Source organism: Vombatus ursinus, unplaced genomic scaffold, assembly GCF_900497805.2.
Source record: "Vombatus ursinus unplaced genomic scaffold, bare-nosed wombat genome assembly UNPS02014867.1, whole genome shotgun sequence".
NCBI classification, from domain to species: Eukaryota; Metazoa; Chordata; class Mammalia; order Diprotodontia; family Vombatidae; genus Vombatus; species Vombatus ursinus.
Window position 1 is genome coordinate 2,485,862 of NW_020954645.1, and position 25,050 is coordinate 2,510,911.

General features: G+C 39.9%; 2 protein-coding genes across 7 annotated transcripts in view; one reads left to right on the forward strand and one right to left on the reverse strand.

Moving 5' to 3' along the window:
• KIF9 (kinesin family member 9) overlaps nt 1-18,524 on the reverse strand; it is a 77,926-nt gene extending 59,402 nt beyond the window's left edge. For 2 of the 4 annotated variants that reach the window (XM_027842195.1, XM_027842197.1), the window contains exons 1-5: nt 15,541-15,852; nt 14,219-14,316; nt 11,736-11,901; nt 7,146-7,252; nt 1,581-1,805 (exon numbers count right to left, since the gene is read on the reverse strand). In XM_027842195.1, coding sequence (XP_027697996.1) covers nt 1,581-1,805; nt 7,146-7,252; nt 11,736-11,901; nt 14,219-14,316; nt 15,541-15,571 — 627 coding nt within the window. In that variant the 5' untranslated portion in view covers nt 15,572-15,852. Of the gene's footprint in view, nt 1-1,580; nt 1,806-7,145; nt 7,253-11,735; nt 11,902-14,218; nt 14,317-15,540; nt 15,853-18,369 lie in introns of those variants that run through there. The other 2 variants (XM_027842196.1, XM_027842198.1) reach the window with 2 other exon arrangements.
• A 211-nt stretch (nt 18,525-18,735) lies between these two features.
• KLHL18 (kelch like family member 18) overlaps nt 18,736-25,050 on the forward strand; it is a 95,597-nt gene continuing 89,282 nt past the window's right edge. For all 3 annotated transcript variants that reach the window (XM_027842185.1, XM_027842186.1, XM_027842187.1), the window contains exon 1: nt 18,736-18,971. In XM_027842185.1, coding sequence (XP_027697986.1) covers nt 18,843-18,971 — 129 coding nt within the window. In that variant the 5' untranslated portion in view covers nt 18,736-18,842. The remainder of the gene's footprint in view (nt 18,972-25,050) is intronic.

A 25,050-nucleotide genomic window follows, 5' to 3' on the forward strand; every position in this document is an offset into this window, starting at 1 on the left:
CCTGTATTAAAAAAAAAAAGTCAAATAATGAAAAGAAATGAGATCAGCACTAGTAATCACTTTAGTGGTCTCAGTTTACTCCTTTGCTATTCCTCTTTAGACTCAAATCAGATCCAGATCACTAGGTCTCACTCCTTTATAATTACACTTACATAGCTTAAGTTTGTTTTCCTTCTGATTATAACCTCACTACCTCTCAAATCTTCTTCCCTCTGTTGTTCATTCTAATGCATTTTTACATTATATCCTTGTGTGTAATTCAACCTTCCTTTGCTCAGGTCAGATAAGAGTGATATTCATTAGATGCCCACTCCCTGCTCTTTCTATACCTATATACTCTTCCTCTGACATGCCGCATTATGAGAAAGAATAAGGTCTTCCTTGTTCTTCCTCATTTCTTCCTCCTGATTATTTGCAATGGTGATTGTGCAGGTGAGAGAAATAGTGGTTTATTTGAGCAGGTATGCTTTAAAATTTTTTAAATGTCTTATTAGTAAAAAAATTCATGTTGCATTTTATTTATTTATTTTTTCTTGTTGCATTTTATAGTCCACAAGTGTCTCATTCTATTTTAACCCTCAAGCCTAAAATCACTGAATTGGCCTAGTTTAGGTCCAGACCAGAGTTAAGTCCTTCCTCCAGTATAATGTGGATAAAATTGTCCTGCTATATTTCAGGATGGGGTTCTTGGGTCCTAGTTCCACCTCCCCTACAGTGGCCATTAGCTAGGACACTGGCTGGGACCAATCTCTCTCTCTCTTTCCATAATCTCTGCTTGGGACCAGAGCTAGGCCCAGAACTGGAACTAAGTTCTACCATTCTCACCTGGGAAATCCTTGACTTCAGACCTCATCTCTTGGTGTTTTCAGACAGGAAGTTGAGCTGGCTCCATTCCCTTTCCTGATACAATCCTGAATGTGTTGGAGGAGCTTACTGGTTTATCTTTGGGTTTGTTGATATTTTGTTGCATGTGATGCTGTTCTTTATCATTCCTGAGATGGTTCCCTAGGGAGCCGAGATTGGCTGAGATCTTTTAGCTTACCTATTTCTTGGAAGTTGGCCTTGGGTTCTTCAAAACTATGCCAGCAGGTTGCTAACTCTACTAGTTTCTACTAACCCAGATGGTGCTCATTATCAGGTCTATACGCCTATCATCTGAGGACAAGCCTAATTTTGGAAAGACCATCACAAAGTTGGCCATCAAGGAATAAATTTTTTTCACCCAAAACAACTCATAGGACTAACTACTAAGGTGTGGAAAGAGTGCAGTCTATGTTGGTTGATGTTATGCCCATTCTGATGAATTCTTTGGATCCTTGAAGTTAGAAAAAGCCAGAAAGAAGCATAGCTCGAGGAAATCCCCGCATAGCAGCTGGCAAAGTAGAAGAGAATAGTGCTAAAAACTGATCAAAGAGGAGCTCTGCTTATATACTACTTTATGTACTAGATAAGTATATACTTATATAGATAATCTCCGAGTTCCTTTCTAGTTTTGAGATTTGATGATGCTGTGATTTTCAAAATGTTCCCTTGCATAAAACTTGGAAGGAGGAAGTAACTGTGAGAGACTTAGATCTTACCTCAAAAAGGAGACTGAAAGCATCTTCCTCCCGTCCTGTCATATGCACAGACAGACCCTTGACAAAGATTCCTTGTGGGCTTTCTACTATAGACATTGGAGTGTCTGAGTTGCCAACATAAGGAAGGGTGGACAAGAGATCAAATAGGGCCTCATTATAGATTTCCAGATATGAGACCCGAACAGTGATGGAATGTGTGGGGCGTTCTTCTATCATCCTAAAAACCTAGAAAGGATATTAGACAGAAATCAATAAACGTGTTTTTAATTAACTGCCAAGTTTTTATTGAGCACTTAGTATGTGTGCCAAGTACCATGTGGTAGTTACAAAGATATATGACAGCCCCTGCCCTCAAATGACTTATAATCCATTTAATTGGGCTTTTCATCAATAAAGTGCTTTACTATTCTGTTAAGAACAGCTAGATGGCATAGTAGATGGAGCACCAGGCCTGGAGTCAGGAAGACCTGAGTTCAAATCTGGCCTCAGACACTTACTAACTGTGGGATCCTGGGTAAGTCGCTTAACCCTTTGCTTCAGTTTCCTCATCTGTAAAATAGAGAAGGAAATGGCAAACCACTCTAGTACCTCTGCCAAGAAAATCCCAAATGGAGTCACAAAGATTCAGACAGAACTGAAACCACTGAACAACAACAAAACCACCATTCTGTTGCTTTTAAGATCATGGATAATTGATTAGATTGACCAATATTAGTAAATTCGGAAGTAGAGCAGCTAATGTGGTTTAGGTGAATGAAAGTGCAGTTCTTCTAAATAAATGAAAAAAAAAACACTTATTAAGTGCTTACTTTATACAAGGCACTGTGCTAAGCACTGGGGAACATGTAATAGCAAGTAAAAAAGTCTCTACCCTCAAAGAGCTTATATTTGAATGGGGGAAGGCAACATATAAAGGAGAGTTAAAATGGGTGGGAGGGGTAGAGATGGTGGAATACTCATGGCAGAAGATTTAAAAATGTTTGGAAAGTGACATGGAGTCCTGTAAGGTAAGTCAAAAACTCACCTATCAAACATTAATAGGGGGTAGAGTCTAGGTCCCACAGAGGGAAGGGTGAGGAAGATTGGATTTGGAAAAGTCTGGGAAGTGATGCTGGGACAAGTAGGTGGCATCGTGGATAGCGTACCGGGCCTGGAGTCCAGAAGACTCCTCTTCCTAATTTCAAATCTGGCCTCAGTTACTTACTAGCTGTGTGAACCTGGTCACTTATCCGTGTTTGCCTCAGCTTCCTCATCTGTAAAATGAGCTGGAGAAGGAACTGGCAAAGCACTCTAGTATCTCTGCCAAGAAAACTTCAGATGAGGTTATGAAAAGTTGGACACGACTGAAACAACAAACAATAAGGGAAGTGATACCAAGGTCAGGTCTCACCCTCAGCCTTAGTCACATCTCTGCCACTAACTAGGTGGGCAGCCTTGGTTAAGTCCCTTTCCCTCTTTGGAATTCAATTTTCTCATGTGTAAAATGAGGGGGTGGGACTTGTGTTTTTCTTTTCAAAGATTCCATAATTGAAAATGTTTATAATGGGATTTTTTTTAAAGCACCCCTATTAAAACTGACTCCTAAGGAGGTAATGCCAAGGCTGAAGGGTTTCTGATATTACTTTAGAGCTTTGCATGTGCTCCTCTAATAAATTGGAAATCTCACCAATGAGGGTATTTCCTCTAAAGAGTGAAACCAATTTATGCCTACCCGTTTGGTATGATTCTTATCCATATCCTCTCATAAATTCACCACAGTGGAGGCCCCTAACATGCTGGAGACCTTCCATGCATTCTCTTCACATTGTGAAGAATCATAATTAGAGTGGAATGTGATCTCTACCATTTGTCTCTAGGCAAAAGAACACCTGAAACATCCCAGATAAGTTGCTAGCTTATTCTAAAAAAATCACCAGGGAAGGAAATTATACAACTTGCCCCAGGTAGCCTTTCCAGAGCATACAATTAGCAACCCAATCTCCTACATTTAGAGTTATTTCTTTCTAGCTCTACATTCTATGGTGCTGTGATTCTTTTGGGCAGCCATAATGCTATAAGTTGACAGAGTATTTCAATAAGGATATGACATTACAATGAGAAACAGCATGATATAGGGTGAAGTCAACAAACATTTATTAAGTGCCTACTATATGCCAGTCACTATGCTAAGTTTTGGTCATAGAGTAAGAAAGGTTTAAGTCCTTTCTCTGACACATACTGGCTGTGTGACCCTGGGCAAGTCACTTAATTCCTTGGTGTTCCAAGAAACTCTTTAGGACTATAAGTTACAGAACAGTTGCTGATCTGCATTGGTAGGAATTCCCTACACCAATGAATCAGAAGGGCCTATGCAAAACAAGCGAAAAAAAAAACCAAACCCCACTATAATACAGGGCCACTTATGACATGGTAGGTGCCTGGAGTAACTGATCCGCTTCTAAGAAGATGCTGGGACAGCCTATCCATCTTCAATTGGACCCTTGCTGTAGTAAGGCAGAGCTTTATTCTTCCCATACTGAGTGCCAATTCAACTCCCAACAGAAGCTATTTCAAGCCTTCTCCCCTTTCCTTAAGTCTTCTACACATCTCATCTCCTCCAGTTGTGGAACTCTTACTTTGCTAAGGAAATTCAAGCTATTTGACACAACCTCTTTTTACTCTCTCCTCTTCATCTCAAAACCCTTTGACATTGTCCCTCACTTCCCCCCTTTCCTTTTCCTTAGTCTCTGAAAACGAGGTGACCCTTCACCTTGCTAGGACAAACCCCTTCTTGAACCTAACTCCTCCACGTATATGTGTGTATATACATAACATACACATATGTTCATATGTGTATATATTTATCTACTTCTTGTCTCCCCTCCTAGAACGTAAGCTCCTTTAGAATAAGATGATAGGATAAATTTGGAGCTGGAAGGGACCTCTAATCCCTTCATTTGTTACAGATGAGGAAAATGAGGCCAAGGAAGATGAAGTTGTTGTTCTAAGGTCACACAGGTGGTAAGGAGGAGATGGGATTTGAACTTCTGTCTCCAAAATCAATGAATGCCCTTTTCCAATGTACAGGGGTTGTTTTGTTCTTTGTAGTTCTATCCCTAGCACACTAGGTGCTTAATAAATGAGTTTTTATTGACTGATTGATAGTGATCTTTGAGATGTAACATTCTTACATTCTGTGAGACCAAGAGTTATTTTGGGGATCCTCTTGTTTTTGAGAAAGGCCCTCAAAGGAGTATGGGGCTGTGAGGAAAGAATCCTTTTAACCTTAAAGAGCTATAGAAATGTGAACAATTCAATTCAATAAGCATTTATCATGAGGAAGATGAAAAGAATTCTTGACATTTGTATAATGTTTCGTAATTTTGTATCTGTTTATAAAGTAATTCTAATGTCATTTGATTATTACTTATTGAGTACCTACTATGTGCAACGTGGTGGTGGTGTTCAGTCATGTCTGACTCTTCGTGATTCCATTTGGGGTTTTCCTGGCAGAGACACTGGAGTGGTTTGCCATTTCCGTCTCCATCTCACTTTACAGATGAGGAAACTGAGGCAAACAGTGTTAAGTGTCTTGCCCAGGATCACACTGCTAGTAAATGTCTGAGGCTGAATTTGAATTCAGGAAGATGGGTCTTCCTGACTCCAGGCCTGGCACTCTGTGTGAAAGGTACTGTGAAGCAATATGGTGAAGTAGTTAGAGGACTGACTTGGAATCAAGCCTTCTGACATGCACTAGTTATGTGACCCTGAGCAAGTCACTTAGCCAGGCTTTCAAGTGCTATATAAATATCAATTATTATTAGGCATTGGAGATACAAAAGATAAAATGACATATAGTCCCTACTGTCCAGGAATTGAAATTACAAAGAGCGATGTGAAATTTAAGCATATAAAATAGGTTTAATACCAAAAAAATGTTTAATATTTAACACAATAATATAAATAATATAAAATTTGTCGTTCAGTCATTTTTCAGTAGCGTCTGACTCTTCGTTACCCCATTTTGGAGTTTTTTTGGCAAAGATACTGGAGTAGTTTGCCATTTCCTTCTCTAGCTCATTTTTACAGATGAGAAACTGAGGCAAACAGGGTTAAGTGACTTGCCTAGGGTCACATAGCTCAGACACATAGTGTGTCTGAGGCTGGATTTGAACTCAGGAAGATGAGTCTTCCTGATTCCAAACCCAGTGCTCTATCTACTGTTCCACCTAACCACACTAATATAAAATATATAGCCTAATATATGACAAAACATAACTTTTAATATGGGAGTATAATTTTACAGTTTTTATACTTAATATAATTCTTTAATATAAAAATACATACATAATAAATAAAAATAATTCGAAGGAATGGGCCTAGGGGGACTAGGAAAGGCTGTCTACAGGTGTGGTACCAGAGATAAGTCTTGAAAAAGCCATAGGAAGCCTTGAAGGAAGCTAAGGATTTGAAGAGACAGGGGCTGAGGAGGACTCCCACCCTAGGCACATGAGAGAGTCAACACAAAAGCCAGGTGTGGGCTAGAATGTGCCAGCAGAGAACAGCCAGGAGACCAGTTTGGTCAGAATGAAGAGTGCATGAGAGGAAGTAATGGGAAACAAGACTGGAGCCAGCACTTTAAGTGACGACCAAGGATCTGTATTAGGAGCTACAAGGCAATAGGGAAACTTCCAGAGCAGGAGTAACACTGTCAGATCTGTGCTATAGGGAGATTGCTCTGGCAGCTAGGTGGGTGGTCAACACGTCAGATAGAGGACAGGACGGAAGCTGGGATACCATTAAGAGGCTAGGATTGTGGAGCTTTTTGGACACCTTTTGTTTCTTTATAGCATTCATATCTGACTATATGCCTCCTATTCAGCCAGTGAGCCATTCTTTGTAACAAAAACTAAGAAATAAAGAGGAAAAAGCATTCAAGCAAAACCAACCAATACATTAACCACTTCTGACAGCAGGTACCATTTCACATCCATTTTCGCCATCTCTGCAAAGAAAGGAAGGAGGTATATGTTTTCTCAACCCTCCTCCTGGGCCAAATGTGGTCACTACAATTACATGGCATTTCATTTCATTTTTGCTTTTCTGTTCGCATTGTTGTGGTCACTGTCATTCTCTTGATTCTGGTTACCTCACTCAAGCAGTCCTTCCATGCCCTTCTCTGCTTTTATGAATTCTTAATATTTGTCGCTTCTTATAGGACTCTGGCATTCCATTACATTTATGTACCATAATTTGTTTTGATGTTTCCCAGTTGATAGGCTCTTACATTGTTTCTTGTTCTCTGAATCCACAAAAAGTCCAGCTATGAATTTGATAACATATATGACTCTTCTTTCTGTCTTTGACCTCTTTATGGTCTTTGCCCAGCAATGGGATGTGTGGTCATCTTGTCTCTCCAACTAGACCATGAGCTCTTCTCCTAGAGCAGGGAACACCTCTTAGCCTTCTATGTCCTCCACTGGGCAATAATAAGCTCACAGCAGGGCTGGATAAACACTTATGTTTTCAGAACCTGGAGAAAAGGCAATCTTGCCATTTCTCTTCCCTAACAGAAATTGGTCATACCTGCTGTAAGGCTCGAGGAAGGATGCCTCGATGCTTGTAGTTTTCAGTTGTTCCAGTCATGGTATATGTCTTTCCTGCTCCTGTTTGCCCATAACACATGATTGTGCCTGGAAACATTTAAAAAACATTTGTGTAAAGATCAAGTAAAATACCTTCCCATGAAGACTTGCATGAACTGATGCTGAGTGAAGTGAACAGAACCAGGAGAACATTGTACACAGTCACAGCCACGTTGTGCGATGACTGACTTTGATAGACTTGGCTCTATTCAGCAATGCAAGGATCTAAGACAATTCCAAAAGACTCGCGATGACAAATATTATCCACATCCAGAAAAAGTACTATGGAATCTGAATGCAGATGGAAGCACACTATTTTCATCCTTTTTTGTTTGCTTTTTTTTCTTTCTCTTGGTTTTTCCCTTTTGTTCTGATCTTCCTTCACAACATGGCTAATGTGGAAATACGTTTAATATGATTGTACATGTATAGCCTATATCAGATTGCTTGCTATCTTGGGAAGGGGAGAGGAGAGAGAGGGAAGGAGAAAAACGTTTGGAACTCAGAATCTTATAAAAGTGAATGTTGAAAACTTTCTTTACTTGTGATTGGAAAAAAATAAAATACTACTAAAAATACCTTCCCATAGAATGTAGACCTCTAGATACATGCTTTTCTGAAACGTTGTAACAAGGCAAATAAATCTAAAGTCATCAATTAAAAGCATATAACAGAAACTAAAAAAAATTACTTATTAACAATAGAAATTTCAAAGAAAGGGAAAATATGTCACATGGAGCCAAAGTGAGGAGGTTATATGAACTGATGAATAGGAAATTAGACAAAGGATGAATACAACTGATTTCCAATGCCAGTTTACCCACCTTCCCGATGAGAGAATCCTTAGGTTGGGTTTGGAAAAACAGCATTTTTCAGTGGAATGACAGCTGGATTTGGAGTCAAAGGACCTCAGCTCAAATCCCAGCTCTGCCTATTATCCATATGATTGTGAGCAATCTGGTCCCTAGTCTAGGACTTAGTTTTCTTGTCTATAAAATGAGGGGTCTTGGGGAGGTTGGGTTAGAGGACTTCTGAAGGTCAGGAACATTTCCCCCCTTTTGGCATTTCTGGCCTCTTCCAGACTCTGCTCGTCTTCCACCTTCTGCCTTCCCAATTCCCCTATCCACTGAAGGCTTCCCCTCTTGGGCCATCTTCCTTTCACTCTTCATGTACTTTGTATATAACTATTTATTTATAGTTATCTCCCCCATTAGTAGGTAAGATCCTTGAGGGTTGCCACAGTGTTTTGTTTTTTGCCCTACTTTGTATTCTCAACATGTAGCACAGTTCCTGGCACATAGGGAGCTGAGCAGCACAGTGGATACAATGCTGGGCCTGGAGTCAGAAAGACCTGAGTTCAAATCCAGCCTCAGACACTTACTAGCTGAGTAACCTTAGACAACTCACTTAACTTCTGTCTGCCTCAGTTTCCTCAACTGTAAAATGGGAGTAACAGTAGCTCCTACCTCCCAAGGATGTGGTGAGGATCAAATGAAATAATCTTTCTAAAGTGCTTAGCACAGTGCCTGGCATGTAGTAACCACTACATAAATGCTAGCTGTTATTACTGGTATTATTAGCAAATGCTTAAAAATTATTATTTACTAGAATGATTAATCAATCTATGATCCTATGATCTCTAAGATTTCTTCCCATTCTAAATTATGAACCTAAGACCTTGAGCGAAGCACTGACTCTGTCTATGACTTAAGGTAGTATTTCCCAACCTGTGAGTTATGGATCTCTTCAGGGTCACAGAGTTATTACAAAGGGTATATGACTCCATATCTGATTTAATAAATACGATGAACATAGCTCCCATAGACTAGATATAAAAAGCATTTATTAAGCACTTACTATGTTCCTGGCATTGTGGTAAGATTGAAGAAATGGTGTGTCATTATTTATAATTATTTTTCAAATATATATAGATACTATTATGCTTAATAAATTACAAATCATAAAAAGTGTTACTGACTTTATAGTGATTTTGTTATTACGTATTTTCTCAAGCTACAGATACTAACAGCACATCTACTACCATGCTTGTCAGCATTAAAAAGAGGTTCTTATATCAACAAAGTAGAACCGTTGACTAAGAGCAAATCTCATTTCCCCCATCTCAAAGACAATTTGTGGGGAAAAGCTAGTGAGGTCATGAGTGTAAAATGTAAAGTACTTCTCCCTAAGATACTCAAAATGTCCAACCAGCTTATTTGTTATCATTATTCAGAAAGGGAACTGACTCCCCAGGATCCCAGTATTGGGGTCATCTTCTTTGGAGGCTAAGCAGGCAGGAACATATTCCCCTGAGTAGACAATAGAAATTCCAGGGCTCTTCTAGAAAAAATGAAAGTGGTTTCTGAAGCCTATCAGATTCACAAAGGATGGAAAGATCTATCTTGGAAGGTCATTTTATTTGCATGGGTGAGCAAAGTTTATAGGGAGGAGGTTTCATAAAGAATGGGGGAAAAAAAGCAGTTTAGGAAAACTAATATATTACAGGATCTTAACTTTAGAGCTAAGAGGGACCTCAAAGACCATTTAGTGCAACTCTTTCACTGAGGAAACTGAGTCCTAGGAAAGTTAAGTGACTTATCCAAGGTCGTACAGCAAGCATCTGAGGTGGGATTACATAACCAGAGTCTTACAGTATATGCAGTGTTCCACACCCATAGTCCCTACCTCTGCAAAGAATGAAGGAAGTGCATTTCCTCAACTCTTCTCCAGGGATAAACTTGGTGACTATAATTATATTCTGGGCTCCAGGGATTGTGTCAAGAGTTCTACCATTAAGTCACTACTCATACCAACATTTCCTTCCAGCCTTCACCATTTTCTAATCTGGCAAACTTTGATTTGCTCCTCTGGTGTGTACTACCTGGAGCAGGTAAGAAACTTTCATATTCATGTTAACATAATCTTTCTTGCAAAAACTATGCAAAGAATCTCCTTCAATTATATTTCTTCTTGCTACCCTTTGGTTAGCCTCAGATTCTGTGACCATGACAGGACTTAATTAGCCTGAACCTTGTCTTCTTTCTTCATCAGCCTTTTATTCATCAACTATTACCCAGATTTCCAGGCTGATGCTATGAAGCAGTCTGGACAGATTTATTAAGTATTATTGTCTAAGTATAACTTTACAGTAGAGGTTACTTCAACATGCTTGACCCAATTTCCTATGCTCTAGAACAGAGTTTATATAAAACTATATACCAGAACATGATTTTGGCATACTTTTTGTTGGCAGGAATATTAGTGTTTATCCAGAACAGAAGAGCATGACATGTTTTACTTTGGCTAAAAAATAAGGCCATTTAAGAATGGAGAATATGGCTGGTGGTCAAGATTCCTTCCTCATACATTCTTGATTTCTTTAAAATCCTTTAATTTCCCTATGCTGCTATTTCTCTAGGTATAAGAGCTGGGGGTTATATTACCTCAAGGAAATAGTAAAGATTAATTAGAATAATGGTATAGTCCCATAATTCTGAGATGATAGTCATCATAACCTAACCTAAGTATTGTTTATTATTATGTACGATTGTCCTAAAATGGGAGAGATAAGATGGAGCCCACTAAAAAGTGAGGAAATTTAGTTGATAGGGCATAGGCTATAAACTGTGTACTATTATGGTTCTCTAAATAGTAAGCACTAGATAGAAAACTGGAGAAAGAAAGATCTTATTTTCCCAAGAAGGGTTTTTTTTTTCCCTTCCATTTTGTTATGAAGATCAGACTCTGCTTTTGTGTATAGTACTAAAAACATAAAAAAACTTGAGTGTTTATATTTAACCATGCTAATGAAATTCCTGGCAATAGCTCACATCAAGAAGGTAGGACAAAAATGATCTGACTTTAAAAAGTGCCATAAAGAATATTTTGGGGAATTTTTCATATAACTTGTTGAGCACAAAAACTATCTTTGCTTTATAAAGAATACTTTATTAGAAAGCCAGTCTTGAAATTTGTTCCAACATATGTGGTTTGAGCTCTGTCATGAATATCATAAAGCAGATAATGATTGATCCACAGAGTGAATATATATAAAAAATGACCATATAAGTTTTAGTAGAAATGCTATTGTTTTATCTACTTTAATGCTTAACTAACCTGCAATTTCATTAATGTGAGTATTTTCTTAATCAAGGCAGATGACAACTCTTATGTGATTAAGTATAAGTTATTTGAGAATTGCTCTTGTCAAAAATTCATCATCCTTTGCATAATACAAGTGATAAATCTCTCTGAACTTGGATAGCATAAAACTGGTCTGTTACGTGGCCTGTACTGGAACTCTTCATGGGTAGTAGGACTTGCCAGAGCTTATACTCTGCTGATTCAACCTTTGAGAAACTAGGGTCACCTTTTGATTCTTCTAGGCATCAAATCAGAACCTTAATTACCATAAGAATGTCATTGGAAGAAATCACTAACTTCTATAACTTAGTTCCAACATTTTCTATGTGTGGAGCGTTCTACAAGTTCTTAAAATAAGAAAAATGTTAATTAACCAAAACTAAATTACCATTATAGCCATCCAGGGCTTGGGCAACCACTCCCTTAGCTACGGTATCGTAAACACAGTCCTGTGAGGCATCGTGAAGAACCCCATCCAATTTGAAGGACCAGTCTGTCTGCTGGTTATTGACGATTCCTCTTCGGCTATCTTTCTTGATGTGAATATCAATGCTCTAAAAATATCAAGTGGTGTTATGAAAGAAAGAAAAAAAGAAAGCTAAAATATATGATATGGTGTTTGCTCAAAAGAAGGGAGTGTGGTATTGTGGAAAGGATACTCACTCTGGAGTCAGAGACACTGGGTTCAAATGCTACCTCTGATGCTTACTACTTTGTGTGACTTTGGGCTAGTCACCTAACTTCCCTAGGCCTCAGTTCCCTCATCTGAAAAATGAGGGGGTTGGTCTAGATGGACCCTGAGATCCTTCCAGCTCTAAATCTATGATCCTAGAGAAGAATATTGTTACTTTTCCTCCCCATCTCCTAGATTATCATAGCCTTAATTAATAACATGTTCACAATCACAGAGAAGGAGTTAGGGAAAGAAAAAATCTCCTTATTTAATTTAGTGCATTTATTCTTTGGAAAGCCACTACAGGAATTTCTCCCTAGCATGAACTAAATGATTTACTGTTTTTCATGCTTTCACTGCCTTAAGAGCAAAAGACATCTGAAAAGAGTAAAGACAGATCTGAACAGAAGGAAGCTTTATGTGATAAAATTAAATTACGTAGGTATCAAAGCTCAAATTAGTATTTTTTTTCTGAAATAACCAGCAGATATGAATTCTGACCCACTCTCAGTGGTCTTTAAAAGATCAGAGACAATGGGAGGGATACCACAGGTCTGAGGAAAGGGAAATGTCTTGATTTTCAAAAATAGGAAGAGAAAGTAGTCCGCAAACAATAGACCAGTTAACTTGGATTCCTGGCAAAATCCTATAATGTATTATGGAGAAGGCCAGTGAAGATCTGAAGAAGTAGTAAACAGAAAGCACTAACATGGCTTCATCACAAACAGGTCATGTCAAACTAACTTTATTTTCTTTTTTTAATGGTACTAAAAGGGTAGATCAAGGGAATTCAGTGATATTATTTATTGAATTTTGGCAAAATATTTGATAAAGTTTCTCATACTATTCTTATAAAAAAGATGGAGACATTTGGAGATATGATACAACTAACTGGATTCAGAACTGGATAAATGGCCAAATTCAAACAGTAGTCACTAATGGTTCAATGTTAACTTGGAAAGAAGTGTCCAGTGGAGTGCCCCAGGAATCTGTGTGTTATTTACCATTTTTCTTTATCAGTGATTAGCTTAAGATATAGAAGGATACGTTTATCAAATCAATCAGCCAAGTAATAAAAAAAGAATATTTATTTAATGCCTACTAAGTGCCAGAAAAAGACAGCTAACACATTGAACAACAGTCAGGATTCAAAAAATCTAGGCTAGCTGGACCATTGAGCCAAATCTTATTAGATAGAATTTGATAGAGATAAATATAAAATCTTAAACATGTTCAAAAAAATCAGCTTTCCATGGTCAAGATGGGAAAAAGCATGACTAGAGGGCAATATGAAAAAGGTCTGCAGGCTTTAGTGTAATACAAGCTGAAATATGAGTTAACGGTTTAATGTGAAAGTTAAGAAAGCTAATGAGATCTTAGTTGGCATTAAAGGAACATAAGGAAGTCTAAATCTTAGTCTACACCACTGGTCAGACCACAACCAGAGTATTGTGTTCAGTTCTGGGTATCACATTCTAGGAAGGCTGCTGATGAATGTACAGAATACGGCAACCAGGATGGTGAAGAGCCTCAAGTTCAGTCCATGTGTGGGTTGGTTGAAGGAAATGGGGATGTTTAATCTGGAGAAGACTTAGAGGGGACAAAACAGCTCTCTTGGAGTATTTGAAGAATATCACTTACCTACTGGTATTAAATTTGTTCCATTTGGGCCTTAGAGGACAGAATTAAGAGTAATGGCTGAAAGATGCAAAGAGGGAAATTTAGGCTTGATCTAAGGAAATACTCCCTAATAATCAGATCTATCTGAAAGTGGAATTGGCTACCTTGGGAGATAGTAGGTTCCCTTTCATTTGAGGCCTCTAAGTAAAGGCTGGGTGACCACTTGTTGGATATATCGTAGAAGGGATCTTTTCCAGGTATGGTTGAAATAGATGTCCATTGAAGTCCTTTCTAACTCTGAAATTCTGCGATTCTGTAATTTAAGGATACTTTTTTTTAAATCTATAAGGATAGGTCAAAGGAAAGGCCTTTGAGTTTTTTCATCTGTAAAGTTGTTAGATTAGCTAATCTCTAAAGCCCTTCTCAACTTTAAAATTCTATGGTAAAACTCCAACCTTGACTTCAAAGCGCTGTTCTGAAATAGTATCCAGCTTGGATAACATGAGTCCCCAAAATGGAAACTGTACTCAGCTAAGAGAGGTCAGTACAAATGTAGCCTCCTTACAGATTATAGTTACCTTGTTGTCTTCTCCAAAGGTGATCATTTCATAAGCAAATTCATCCGTGGGTTTGACCCGTACATACGTGTGCACTTTTTTTCGAGTGCTCATTTTTACTAAGGAGAAAAGAATGGAATTTTCACTAGTATATTAAAAGATTTTAGAATTTTTTATAGGCCCACTAAGTTTTATTAGTATGTGAAAATGATCTGAAAAATTAAGGTTCATTAAATTCTATTTTCTGCTCCTCTGGGTCTTTTTACAAATGAATAAAGCTTTGCTGCAAGCATTCAATCCTTTCACACCAATAATTTCCTGGTGATTTTTTTTGGCTATGAATTATGGAAAACCTTGATCTCAGGAAAAATAAATTTATGACCTGAAGAATAATAGTGAGATAAATGTGCTGCGGTACATCATCAACAGCTTGAGCACAACTGGCATAAAACTCATCATGCAGGCTACAGCATCTCAAAAAGGAAGCAGTGCAGACTACAGAGTAAGAACAAGAAATGACAGCTTGAGTGGTCCATTGGCATCTACATCCCAAGGTATTCAGAGAACTAGAGGAATGCTTCTGAAATGTTGGATTGTGTCTAGGGAGGATTTATAAGAAAGACAGACAAGAATCACACAGAGTAAGATGGCATGGAGGGGTTGCCATCTGTATAAGGAGGGGAGGAGAGTGCCTACATCAATGAAATCACAAATTCATTGAAGCTTGCTAAGTTTAACCTTTATAATTTTTTTTTAAATAAAAGAAGCCCCAAACATTTTCATTATATTTCCAAATTAAGGGAAATTTAAAAGAAGATATCATTTGTCTGGCTTGCTTTGATCTATGTGGTTGGTATGGTGAGGGAAAGAGGCTGTTTTTGGTTAAAGTACAAGCATTTTTGTCATCTAACTCTTTGGAGGAAATCATCATGTTATCACATGTTGACATTTATACTTTCCAGGTATATGAAGAATATCTCCTGGCATCATTTCAAAGGGGAGAAAAACCTAGATGTACCCTTCTCTCAGAGCTCGGTTTATAAAGTAGTTCTTTTGAAAGGCCCCAAGATCTCCAAGTGCCCAGAAGCCCCTGGTGACTGCCAGTACAAGAAAGAGCAAACCAATCATCTTCCACACTTCCCATCTCTTTTTCTGTCCAACTTGCTAGCACCAACCTCACTCACATATTTAACCGACAAATTCCCCAAATGAAATGTCCTTCCTTGCTACCCACCCACATTCAGTCTTCCATAGAACACGCACAGCCTTTGAGACTAAGCCCACCTAGTACAACAACTCCTCTACCCCACCTAGGACCGAGCCAATCCTGTGTTGGCACTTACTGATGCGTCGCTTGTCCTTATGTCTCTTCATTGGAATATTCGGTTCCCCAGTTAGATTTTAAGCTTCTTGAAGGCAGGGGCTGTGTCTTTTATTTCTTATGAATCTCTCCCCACAATGTCAAGTGATATACTCAGCATACAGCAGGTGCTCAGAAAATGCTTGTTGACAGTGATGACCATTGTTAGATGTGGGAGAGTAATTGAGTTTCCATATTCACTTCCATCTTCTTGTTTTACTAAGAGAATGTTGTTTCTCATACCCAGATGTGTTCTCCTCCTGTTCACTTCTTTCACGTGCACATGGGCTCACTCTGTCCACTGAGAACATTCTACTTGTTGAGCCCTTAACCCTTTTCAGAGACTTTTATGAAGACACCCAACTCTCCAAGTGGAGAAAACCTCCTTTTGTTTCAATAAGCTTTTTCTTTCAGTCTTTCACACACATAGCAAAGTCTGGAAAGAACACTAAGTTTGTAGAATCCACTGTTCAGTCAATGTCTAGCATTTTCAGAAAACTTGGGTTAAAGGCCCTTGGCTTAGACTTACAGACCTTTGACAAGCCACTTTAGACCATACCTCAGTTTCCTCACCTGTAAAATGAAGTCAGACTAGATAACTTCTAAGGTCCCTTCCAACTTGAGCATTCTCTGAGTCATCACTCCCTACCTTTATTATCTTTTATCAGTAGTGCCTTCTCAATGTCAGAAACCCCTAATTTTTCCTTTCTTTGTTCTCTCTATAAGTACACTTCCTGGGTACTTCTCTATATGGCATAATTGCCTAACTAAAAGAACAATGAGTTGCTAAGTCCAGGGAATGTGCAGGTTGGAACAATGGGCCAAAACTAACAAAGTAAATGCAAAATACTTAGCTTAAAAAATCATTTAGTTTAAAAAAAGATCAACTGTACATGTGCAGAATAGGGGAGGTGAGACTTTCATGTGAAAGAATCTTTGGTTTATTTAGTGGACTACATTGCGCTCAATGTAAGCCCTGTTCTGTTCAACATTTTGTTAATGACTTGGATGAAGGCATAAATGAGTTGTTTATCAAATCTGGAGATGACATAAAGATGAGAGGGAGAGTTAATGCCTCTGGCTGACAAAACTGGAATCCAAAAAGATCTCCACATGCTGTGGTAATGGGCTGGATCTAAAGAGCTGAAATTCAATAGGAGTGTAAATTCCTACACTTGGTTTCCAAAAATCAAATGTACAAGTACAAAACGGGAAAGAAATGACTAGACAACGGCACATAAGAAAAAACATTCTGATGTTTTAGTAGATTTCAAGTATGATAAAAGTCAGCATTGAGATATAAAAGCATATTATATATATATATATATATATATATATATGTATGCACATACATAAACTTTTTTAAACCAGACCTATCATTACATTGGTAGAGATCCTCTACAATTTAGATTAGCATCTTCTCTTGAATTTAAAGTCTTAGTTTTTTTGCCTGGAGCACTGAGAAGTATAAGCAGTATGTATTAGAAATGAAACCTAAACCCAGGTCTTCCTGACTATGAAGACAGCTTGGTAACCACTACATCAAGCTGCCTCTAATGTAATGTTAGGCTTCATTAATAGAAGAAGCAAGGTGTTCAGGAAAGGGGAGAGAATAATCCCAGCATCCTCTGCCTTGGTCAGACTACAAGTGGATTCACTTCTGGACATCATATTTAAGAACAAAATGAGATGTTGCATGTTCAAAAGAGGATGATCAGGTAGAAGGAAACTAGGACTCATTTGACATCTGGAAAAATGTAAAAAATGAAAGCAAAGCAAAAACCAAGTGGCTAAATAGTGTGTTTGTTCTATCCTGGATGAGAATTGAGACAGCTTTGGACAAGCCACTTATTTGCTATATAACCTGGGTTAAGTCACTTCTTTTTAAATCTCATTTTTCCCCTATATAAAGTTATGGGTTGGCTTCAATGACCTCTAAGGTCCCCTCCAGCTCAAAATTTATAATTCTTACAACTGTGACATATTTCTTCCTTATCAGTAAGTGAACATTTTTGCTTCCTTCTCAAGAAGATCTTTAATCTTTTCAGTGTAGCAGGCATTCTTAATCTGGGGTCCACAAACTTGCTTTATTTTTATAACTATTTCACTATAATTGGTTTCCTTAGAAATCCTATGTGTTTTATGTATTTAAAAACATTATTCTGAGAAGGGGTCCATGCCACAAGACACCACTGGTGTTGTGGAAAGAACACTGGCTTTGGAGTCAGGGCCCTGGGTTTGAATCTCAGCTCCAACACTTACCAGCTGTGTGACTCTGGGCTTCAGTTTCCTTATTTATCATCAGGAGCAAGTCATTCTTGCACTTCTTATGAGAGGAAGGCACCTAGTAAACTTCAAAGTACTACGGGAAATGGGAGTTAGCAATTCTGCAGAGGCAGAGAAGAGCAAACTGAATTTGGAGTCGGAAGAAGCAGGTTAAAATACCAGCTCTCCTACTTACCACCTGAAAGTCTCTTGCTGTATGTGATGGAGTTAGTTCAAGGAGTCCCTTGAATCTTCTCCAGTCCCTTCCAGGTCTGATAGTCTATGTTCTGCCGATTCCCTCAGCTTTCAAACTTAGCACGGGCCATAGTTTGCTCTCCTGGGGATAGCCTCAGTGTGCTCATCTGTACAATGGGGGGGCAATCTAGCCTCCTGACAGGTTTGCTGCGAGGAAAGCGCCTTGAAGCGCTCTAGAAATGGGGGCTATTCTTAGAGACCCCCTCTCCTCTTCCTCCTCCTCCTAGGGGAACAGGCCCTGGCGCTGCTCTGAGCCTCTCGCACCCAGGCCTGTCTCCTCTCCCCTTCTTACCATTCACAGTCAGGCTCCCTACACCCCCTGGAGGGCAGGGACCCCACCAGGTCCGAGGGCGGTTACACCGGCAGCGGCAGAGGGAGCAGCAGCGACAGCGGCGGCAGAGAAAGCTGCAGCAACCAGCCCGCTTCCAAGGCAGGAAACGGAATATTCAGGGCTCTGTGGCGCAGAAATGTGTATACCGTCGCTATGGTGACGTGACGCCATCTGGAATCTCCGGAAACACCCGAGGGGGAAGGAGGGGGCGGGGCAAAGGAAGGCGAAAGCGGGGTGGGCGGGGCTTCCCGAGACCGGCCGAGAGGGAGGGCTGCTCAGAGCCGGAAGTGAGACTTCGGAGTTTCCGGGAGGCGGAACTACGGCGGCCGCTCGGGGCCGCACCTGTCTTAAGCTGCCGGGCTGGTGCAGTTGGGTCGCTGGAGAGGGAGACTCTTTGCCGCCGCACTTGCGGCCGGCCTTGGGGGTGGGGGAAGATGGTGGAGGACGGAGTGGAGGAGCTGGAAGATCTTGTGCATTTTTCTGTGTCGGAGCTGCCGAGCAGGGGATACGGAGTGATGGAGGAAATCCGGCGCCAGGGGAAGCTGTGCGATGTGACCCTGAAGGTGCTGGGGCTGGGGGCAGAGAAGAAGAAGGGGGAGAGATGAGAGAGAAAGGGGAAGTGAAAGAGGAGGTAGGGAGAGAGAGAGAGAGAGAGAGAGAGAGAGAGAGAGAGAGAGAGAATATTGAGGAGAGAGAAGGGAGAGATGGTGGAGCAAAGAGGAGAGAGATGGGGGAGAGAAAGAAGGGAGAGATGGGAGAGGCATGAGACAAGGAGATAGTAGAAAGAGAGAAGGGGAGAGGTAGAGAGGAGAGAAGGAGAAAGGAGAGAGAGAAGGGAGAAATGGGGGAGGAGGGAGAAAGAGAAGGGAGAAGGAAGAGATATGGAGGAGGAGAGAGAGAATGGGGAACTGGGAGAAGAGAGGGATGGGAGGAGAGAGATGGTGGAGAAAAGAGAGATGGGAAAAATGGTGCAGAGAGAAAAGGAGAAGAGGGAAAGAAGGGAGAGATAGGGAAGAGAAAAGGAGACTGGAGGGAGAGATGGGAGAAGACAGAGAGAAAAGAGAGAGGTAAGAGATGGGGGAATTAAGAGCCAGCCAGGGAGGAGAAAAAGAAGGGGAAGTTAGAGAGGAGAAAGATAGGAAAAGAGGGACAGGATAGGTGGTGGAAGACGGAAGGGAGAGATAGTGGAGGAGAAAGATGGGAGAAATGGTAGAGGAGAGAGAGAAGAGAAGAGATGGGGAAGGGAGAAAGGAAAGAGAGATGGTAGAGGAGAGAGAGGAGAGAATAGAAGGAGAGATGGGGAGAAGAGGAAGGGAAGGGGGGAGAAAGGAGGAGATGAGAAAGGGGGAGAGACAGGGAAAGAAAGGAGAGAGAGATGGAGAGGAGAAAGAGAAGGGGGAATAAGAAAGATGAGAGAGAAGGAGAAGAGATGGGGAGGAGAGAGAAAGGGGAGAAATGATGGAGGAGAGAGAGAAGGGGAAGATGAGAAAGAGATAGGGGAGGAGAGAAAAGGGAGAGAAAGATCAGGGAGATGGAGGGAGAGAAAAAGGACAGTGGGAGAGAGGAGAGAGAAAAGAGATGAAAGAAGAAGGAGAAAAGGGGATAGATGGGGAGGAGAAAGAAGAGAGGAGGAGGAGAGAAAGGAGATTGGAGAAGAGTGAAGGGAGAGAAGGAAGATGAGAGAAGGGAGATGTGAGGAAAGGGAGAGAGGGATGGGAAGCAGATAGAGAAGGGGAGAAGAAGGAAGAGATATGGGAAAGAGGAGAAAGAAGGGGGAGAAAAGGAAGAGAAACAGGAGGAAAGAGAAAAGGAGAAGAGATATGGAAAGAAGGAAGAGAGAAGGAGAGATGAGAGGAAGGAAAGATGAGAGAAGGAAGGGAGGAGAGAGAGATGGAAGAAAAGAGAGAGATGGAGAAAAGTTAGAGGTGAAAGAAGAGGGAGAGAGGAGAAAGAGAGATGGGGGAGGAGAACGAAGGAGGACAGAAGGGATAGATGGTGGAGGGTTGAGAGAGAAGAGGAGAGAAAGAAGTGAGAGAAGATAGATGAGAGAAGGGAGACAGATCAAGGGAGAGAAATGAGATGAGAACATGATGGGAGAGGAGAGATGAGAGAGATGGGCAGGAAAGAGAAGCACGAAGGAGAGAATAGGGATGGGGAGAAAGGGTGAGAGTTCTGTGGGTTTGGGTTTGTAGGAGATGAGAAAAGGGGTCATTGAGCAGAGTGGCAGTGTTAGGGCTCTAGGTGTTGTGCATTGTGTCTGTGGGGAGAATCAGGGTTTGAGACAAATGAGAAGAGAGAGGGAGAGGGAGAAAGGAGAAGGAAGAAGGAAAAGAGAAAAGATACAGAGTTTGAAAAAGGATAGAGGATGGTTAGGGGCTAGTGGGAGATCTGATGTTGTGAGGGGAAGAGCAGAGGTTAGGTTTTTGGTACAAAAAAAAGTTTTAAGAGAAAAAGGCTGGGCATCTTAGAGAAGGAAGGCAGGGAAATGATGACATTATTGGTGTGGGGGTGGTTTTGGTTAGGAAGAGAGGCTGAATGTTACCTCCTAGAATCCCTTCAAAGCTCAGCTCAAGTGTTTCTCTGATATGAGAAGTTTCTTCTCTTAGTGTTTCTCCTGTATGAGGCCTTCCCTGATTCCTTCCAGCTACTATTTCTGTATTCCTTCCCATTACTTTGTATTTCATTTTTATATATATTTTTTACTCACATATACTTGATTTCCCCATAGAATGTAAGTTCCTTGAAGGCAAAGACTTTTTTGTTTGTTTGTTTATTGATTGATTAGGAGAGTGTGTGTCAAATTGATTAAGTCAATACTGAATTTGGGACCCCTTTCTAAAAAGAAAATATGGATTAATTTTTTTTTTCACATATTTTAATGGTGTTGAGGGAGCCTTCCGTTTTCATCTTTTAGTCAGTTCCTGTGTAGAACCAAAGATTTGAAGTATTTGAGGATGTAAAAAAACAAAACAAAACAACCCATCTAACCTACATTTAATTGAGAAAGCATGCCTTCTTGAAGGGGGGGAAGGTGATATCCTTTTTTAGGAGCTGGGGGACAGATTTAAGTGAAAAGAAACTGAGCAGATAGGGAGAAGAAATGAAAAAATTTGAGGTTAGGTCAATAATTTACATTTTGCCATGAAGCAGCAGAAGTTATTGGAGATATAGAAAAGTGGAGTCATGTGATTGTGACAGGCAGATTGACAAAAGAGATCATGGATATCTGGTGAAAAGAAACAGGCTCCTGTTCTGGGATCGGTATACTTGTATCAGCGATTTGCCCATTATAATGAGAGTAGGAGCAGGAAAAGAACTTCTTTGGAAGTGTTATGGAGCAGAAAGAAATTGTGATTTCATTAACTTCTGAACAACATGGGAAAGACAAAAGAATGCAAGTTGCTACTTCTGTGTGACTCCTTGTTAGTGAGTAATATTCACATGTTTTGCCTGATGTTTAAGATCTACAACAACCTGACACCACCTTGCCTTTCCAGCCTTATATCATTATTTCCCTTCACTTACCACTATCCTCGAGCCAAAGTGGATGTTGCTCTGTTTCTGTCCTTTAGTCTCATGTCTCAATGCCTTTGTTAATATTGAATATTCTACCTCTTCTCCACTTACCTGTTGAATTCCTACCTGTCCAGCCCAAATGCCATCTCCTACAGGAAGCTTTCCCCAAGCCTTTTCACTTCCTCTTCTGCTGGTAAAGAGCTTTCTTAGATTTCTCATCACTTGTGTCTTGTAATCTCTTACACTTGCCATCTAATGTTGAGCATTATAGTTATCGATATTTGTTTCTAATCCTTGTATTCGACTGTATAGTTTTGAGGACTGAGATCATATTTGATTTAAATTTTATATCTCTTCAGTGCTATGCACACAGCAGGCACTTACTAAATGTTTGTTGTGTATGTTAAATATATAGTTCTTCCATATAGTCATATTTAACATATATATCAACCTCAGTCTTTTGGAACTACTCTACTTTCCAAAGTCTTAAACGCTGAAATTTCATTGTGATCATAGTCTCTTCTATTTTTTCCATCTAACTCACTGTCTCACACCTACTTTGCCTGTTTTTTGTTTTCTAATTCTTTGATTGTTCACTTTTCCAAATCTCTCATCCCTGATCTCATTGTGAAGTTTGGATGCCATTGCTGGACATTTCTATGGTGTCCTTGAGAGTGCCCTAGAATCCTCCCCTTGTCGTGGTCTGTTGGTCTTGCTACTCATCAGTCTTGGACATATTCCACTCTTTACCCATCTTGCTTCTTGACCCAGGCTGCCAAATGTTATTGGATAAAGTCATGAAACCAGGATGGCTTCACTAGCAATTCTTGTATACTTTTTTATTCAGTTCCTAGTAGATTCCTGATCACCTCCCCTATATCAAGTTTTAAACCTTTTCACTGTTCTTAAGTTCTTCCATATTCTTTACTAAGAAGGTAGAGGTGATTTAACTTGGGCTTCCTCAGCTTTCCTTCTTATCATCTCTAAATTTCTGAACCTTCACACATTCTCTCATCCTTTCTTCTTTTTTCCGAAAAATAACTGACCAACTTCCTTTCCAATCCCAATTCCTCTACTTGTTTCCTTCATTGTATCTCTTCCTGCTCTTTCACACACTTGTTTTCAGTTATCTACTCCCCCTTGTGTCTTCAGTCTCTCCTTTTTTATACTGTTTTCATCCCTTGTGCCTTCAGACATGTTCTGGTCTCACCTTTCCTAAAGAAGAACCTTCCCTAGACAAGATTCTGCTAACTTCTTCAGCTACCATCTTCTTTTTCCTCTTCCCTGAGCTCTTCAACTTATTGAAAGTATAGGCTACCATCACTTCTCCACTTCCTTTCATCATTTTCATACTTATATCCTTTGCAATCAGGTTTTTCCTTCAGTACTCCACTCAGACTTCTTCTGAAATCACTCATGATCTATGAGACAAATCAAGCAGCCTTTTCTCAGTCCTCATCTTCCTTGATCTCTCCACAGCATTTAATGCTGTTGTCTCTCCTCCTCCCTTGGCTTTGGTGAGTGACAGCACTCTTCTGCTTGTCTTTCTCTAACTATTCCTTTTTAGTCCTTTTCTTCTAACTGTTGGCATTCCCCAAGGCTCTGTTTTCACCTTTCTTCTTACTGTATGTTCTTTCCCTTGGTAATTTCAAAACCTCCCATTTCTTCAACTGTCACCTCAGTGCACATAATAATAGCAACTGGCTTTTATAGAACACTTTAAGGTTTACCATGTGCTGCTTTATGTAATTTATCTCATTTGATGCTTACACCAATTCCTTGAGGTAGGTACTATGGGTATATTACTCCTACTCCTATTTTAGAAATGATGTTTGAAAGGAAGGCTCAGAGAAGTTAAGTGACCCAAGATGGTAAGTGTCAAAGGTGAGACTCGAATCTTGTTCTAATGTAAGAGAGAAAGTATTCCTGTTTACTTTTCCTCATCTCCAAAATGTTGCTTCTCACCTAAGTTTCCCTGGGCCTTGGTCCACATTATCCTAGTGGAGTATCTCTTATGTCTCGTATTTGAACTTGGATGGAATACGATATTGCAGTGTTTCTTTTTGCCCACTGATGCTGGGGGCACAATTTCTCATCAAACTCACTTTAAGAGTAACATATTTCAGTCTGGAATCTTGTTCAGCTTTTTTTTTTTTAAATACTAATCTACTTGATGATGTAATTTTAGGTGGAGAAGGAAGCAAAGTATTCTCCAATAGAAATGTAATTGGAGGGCATGTTAACACATGCCATTTGTATGCCATATACGTTATCATATAGAATGTTACAACAGCAAATTCATTTGGAATTGACATAGCTACCCATTAAAGGATGCTCTATTCATAGGCCGTGCTGATCTGAGTATCCCCATGAAAATAATATAGAGTGTTACATCAGCAAACTCATTTGGAATTGACATAGGTACTCATTAAAGGATGCTCTGTTCATAGACCCTGCTGATCTGAGTATCCCCATGAAAATGGTATTAGCAATGTCATCTTTTAACACAAGGGGCAAGAATGTGTTCAGATGTTCAGAAAGAAAAGCCATTGTGTTTCAGAAGAAATATTGAGATTCTTTACAGCTGATCCTCTGAACTGTTTAACTGTTTTCTTTCTAATATAAGAGTGTGGGCCAGTTGCTTTTCCCAAAGTGCCTGCTTTTAAATGTGTGTGCTCTGTGTGTGTGCATGTGTGTACGTGCATGCATGTCAGTACATAAACCACTGTCATCGACCCCTCACCACATCCACCCAGTCCTTTGGGGTTCATCCTCAGTGATTGATTAGAACTGACTTTCAGAGAGTCCTGCAGAAACATGGAGCCAGGAAGATCTTTTTAGCATGAATAATTAATCTTAAGAAGTCAGCCTCGGTCTCTTTCCAGTCATTTATTAGGAAATTCTGGCCAAAGCCTCAATGTGAATCATGTGACTTTAGAAGTTTACCCCAGCTACAGGGTGGGTGGGGATCAGCAATAAGAGGTATACCCTGGAAAACTGAGTTACGAGCTGAGCAGCATTCATTGTGGCACACCCTGAGGCTTTTGGAGGATAGCCAGTTGGGGAGGATTTCTGGGAGTCAGCATTTTGTGCTGCTGTTTTGCTGCATGTGATACCTTTAGGATG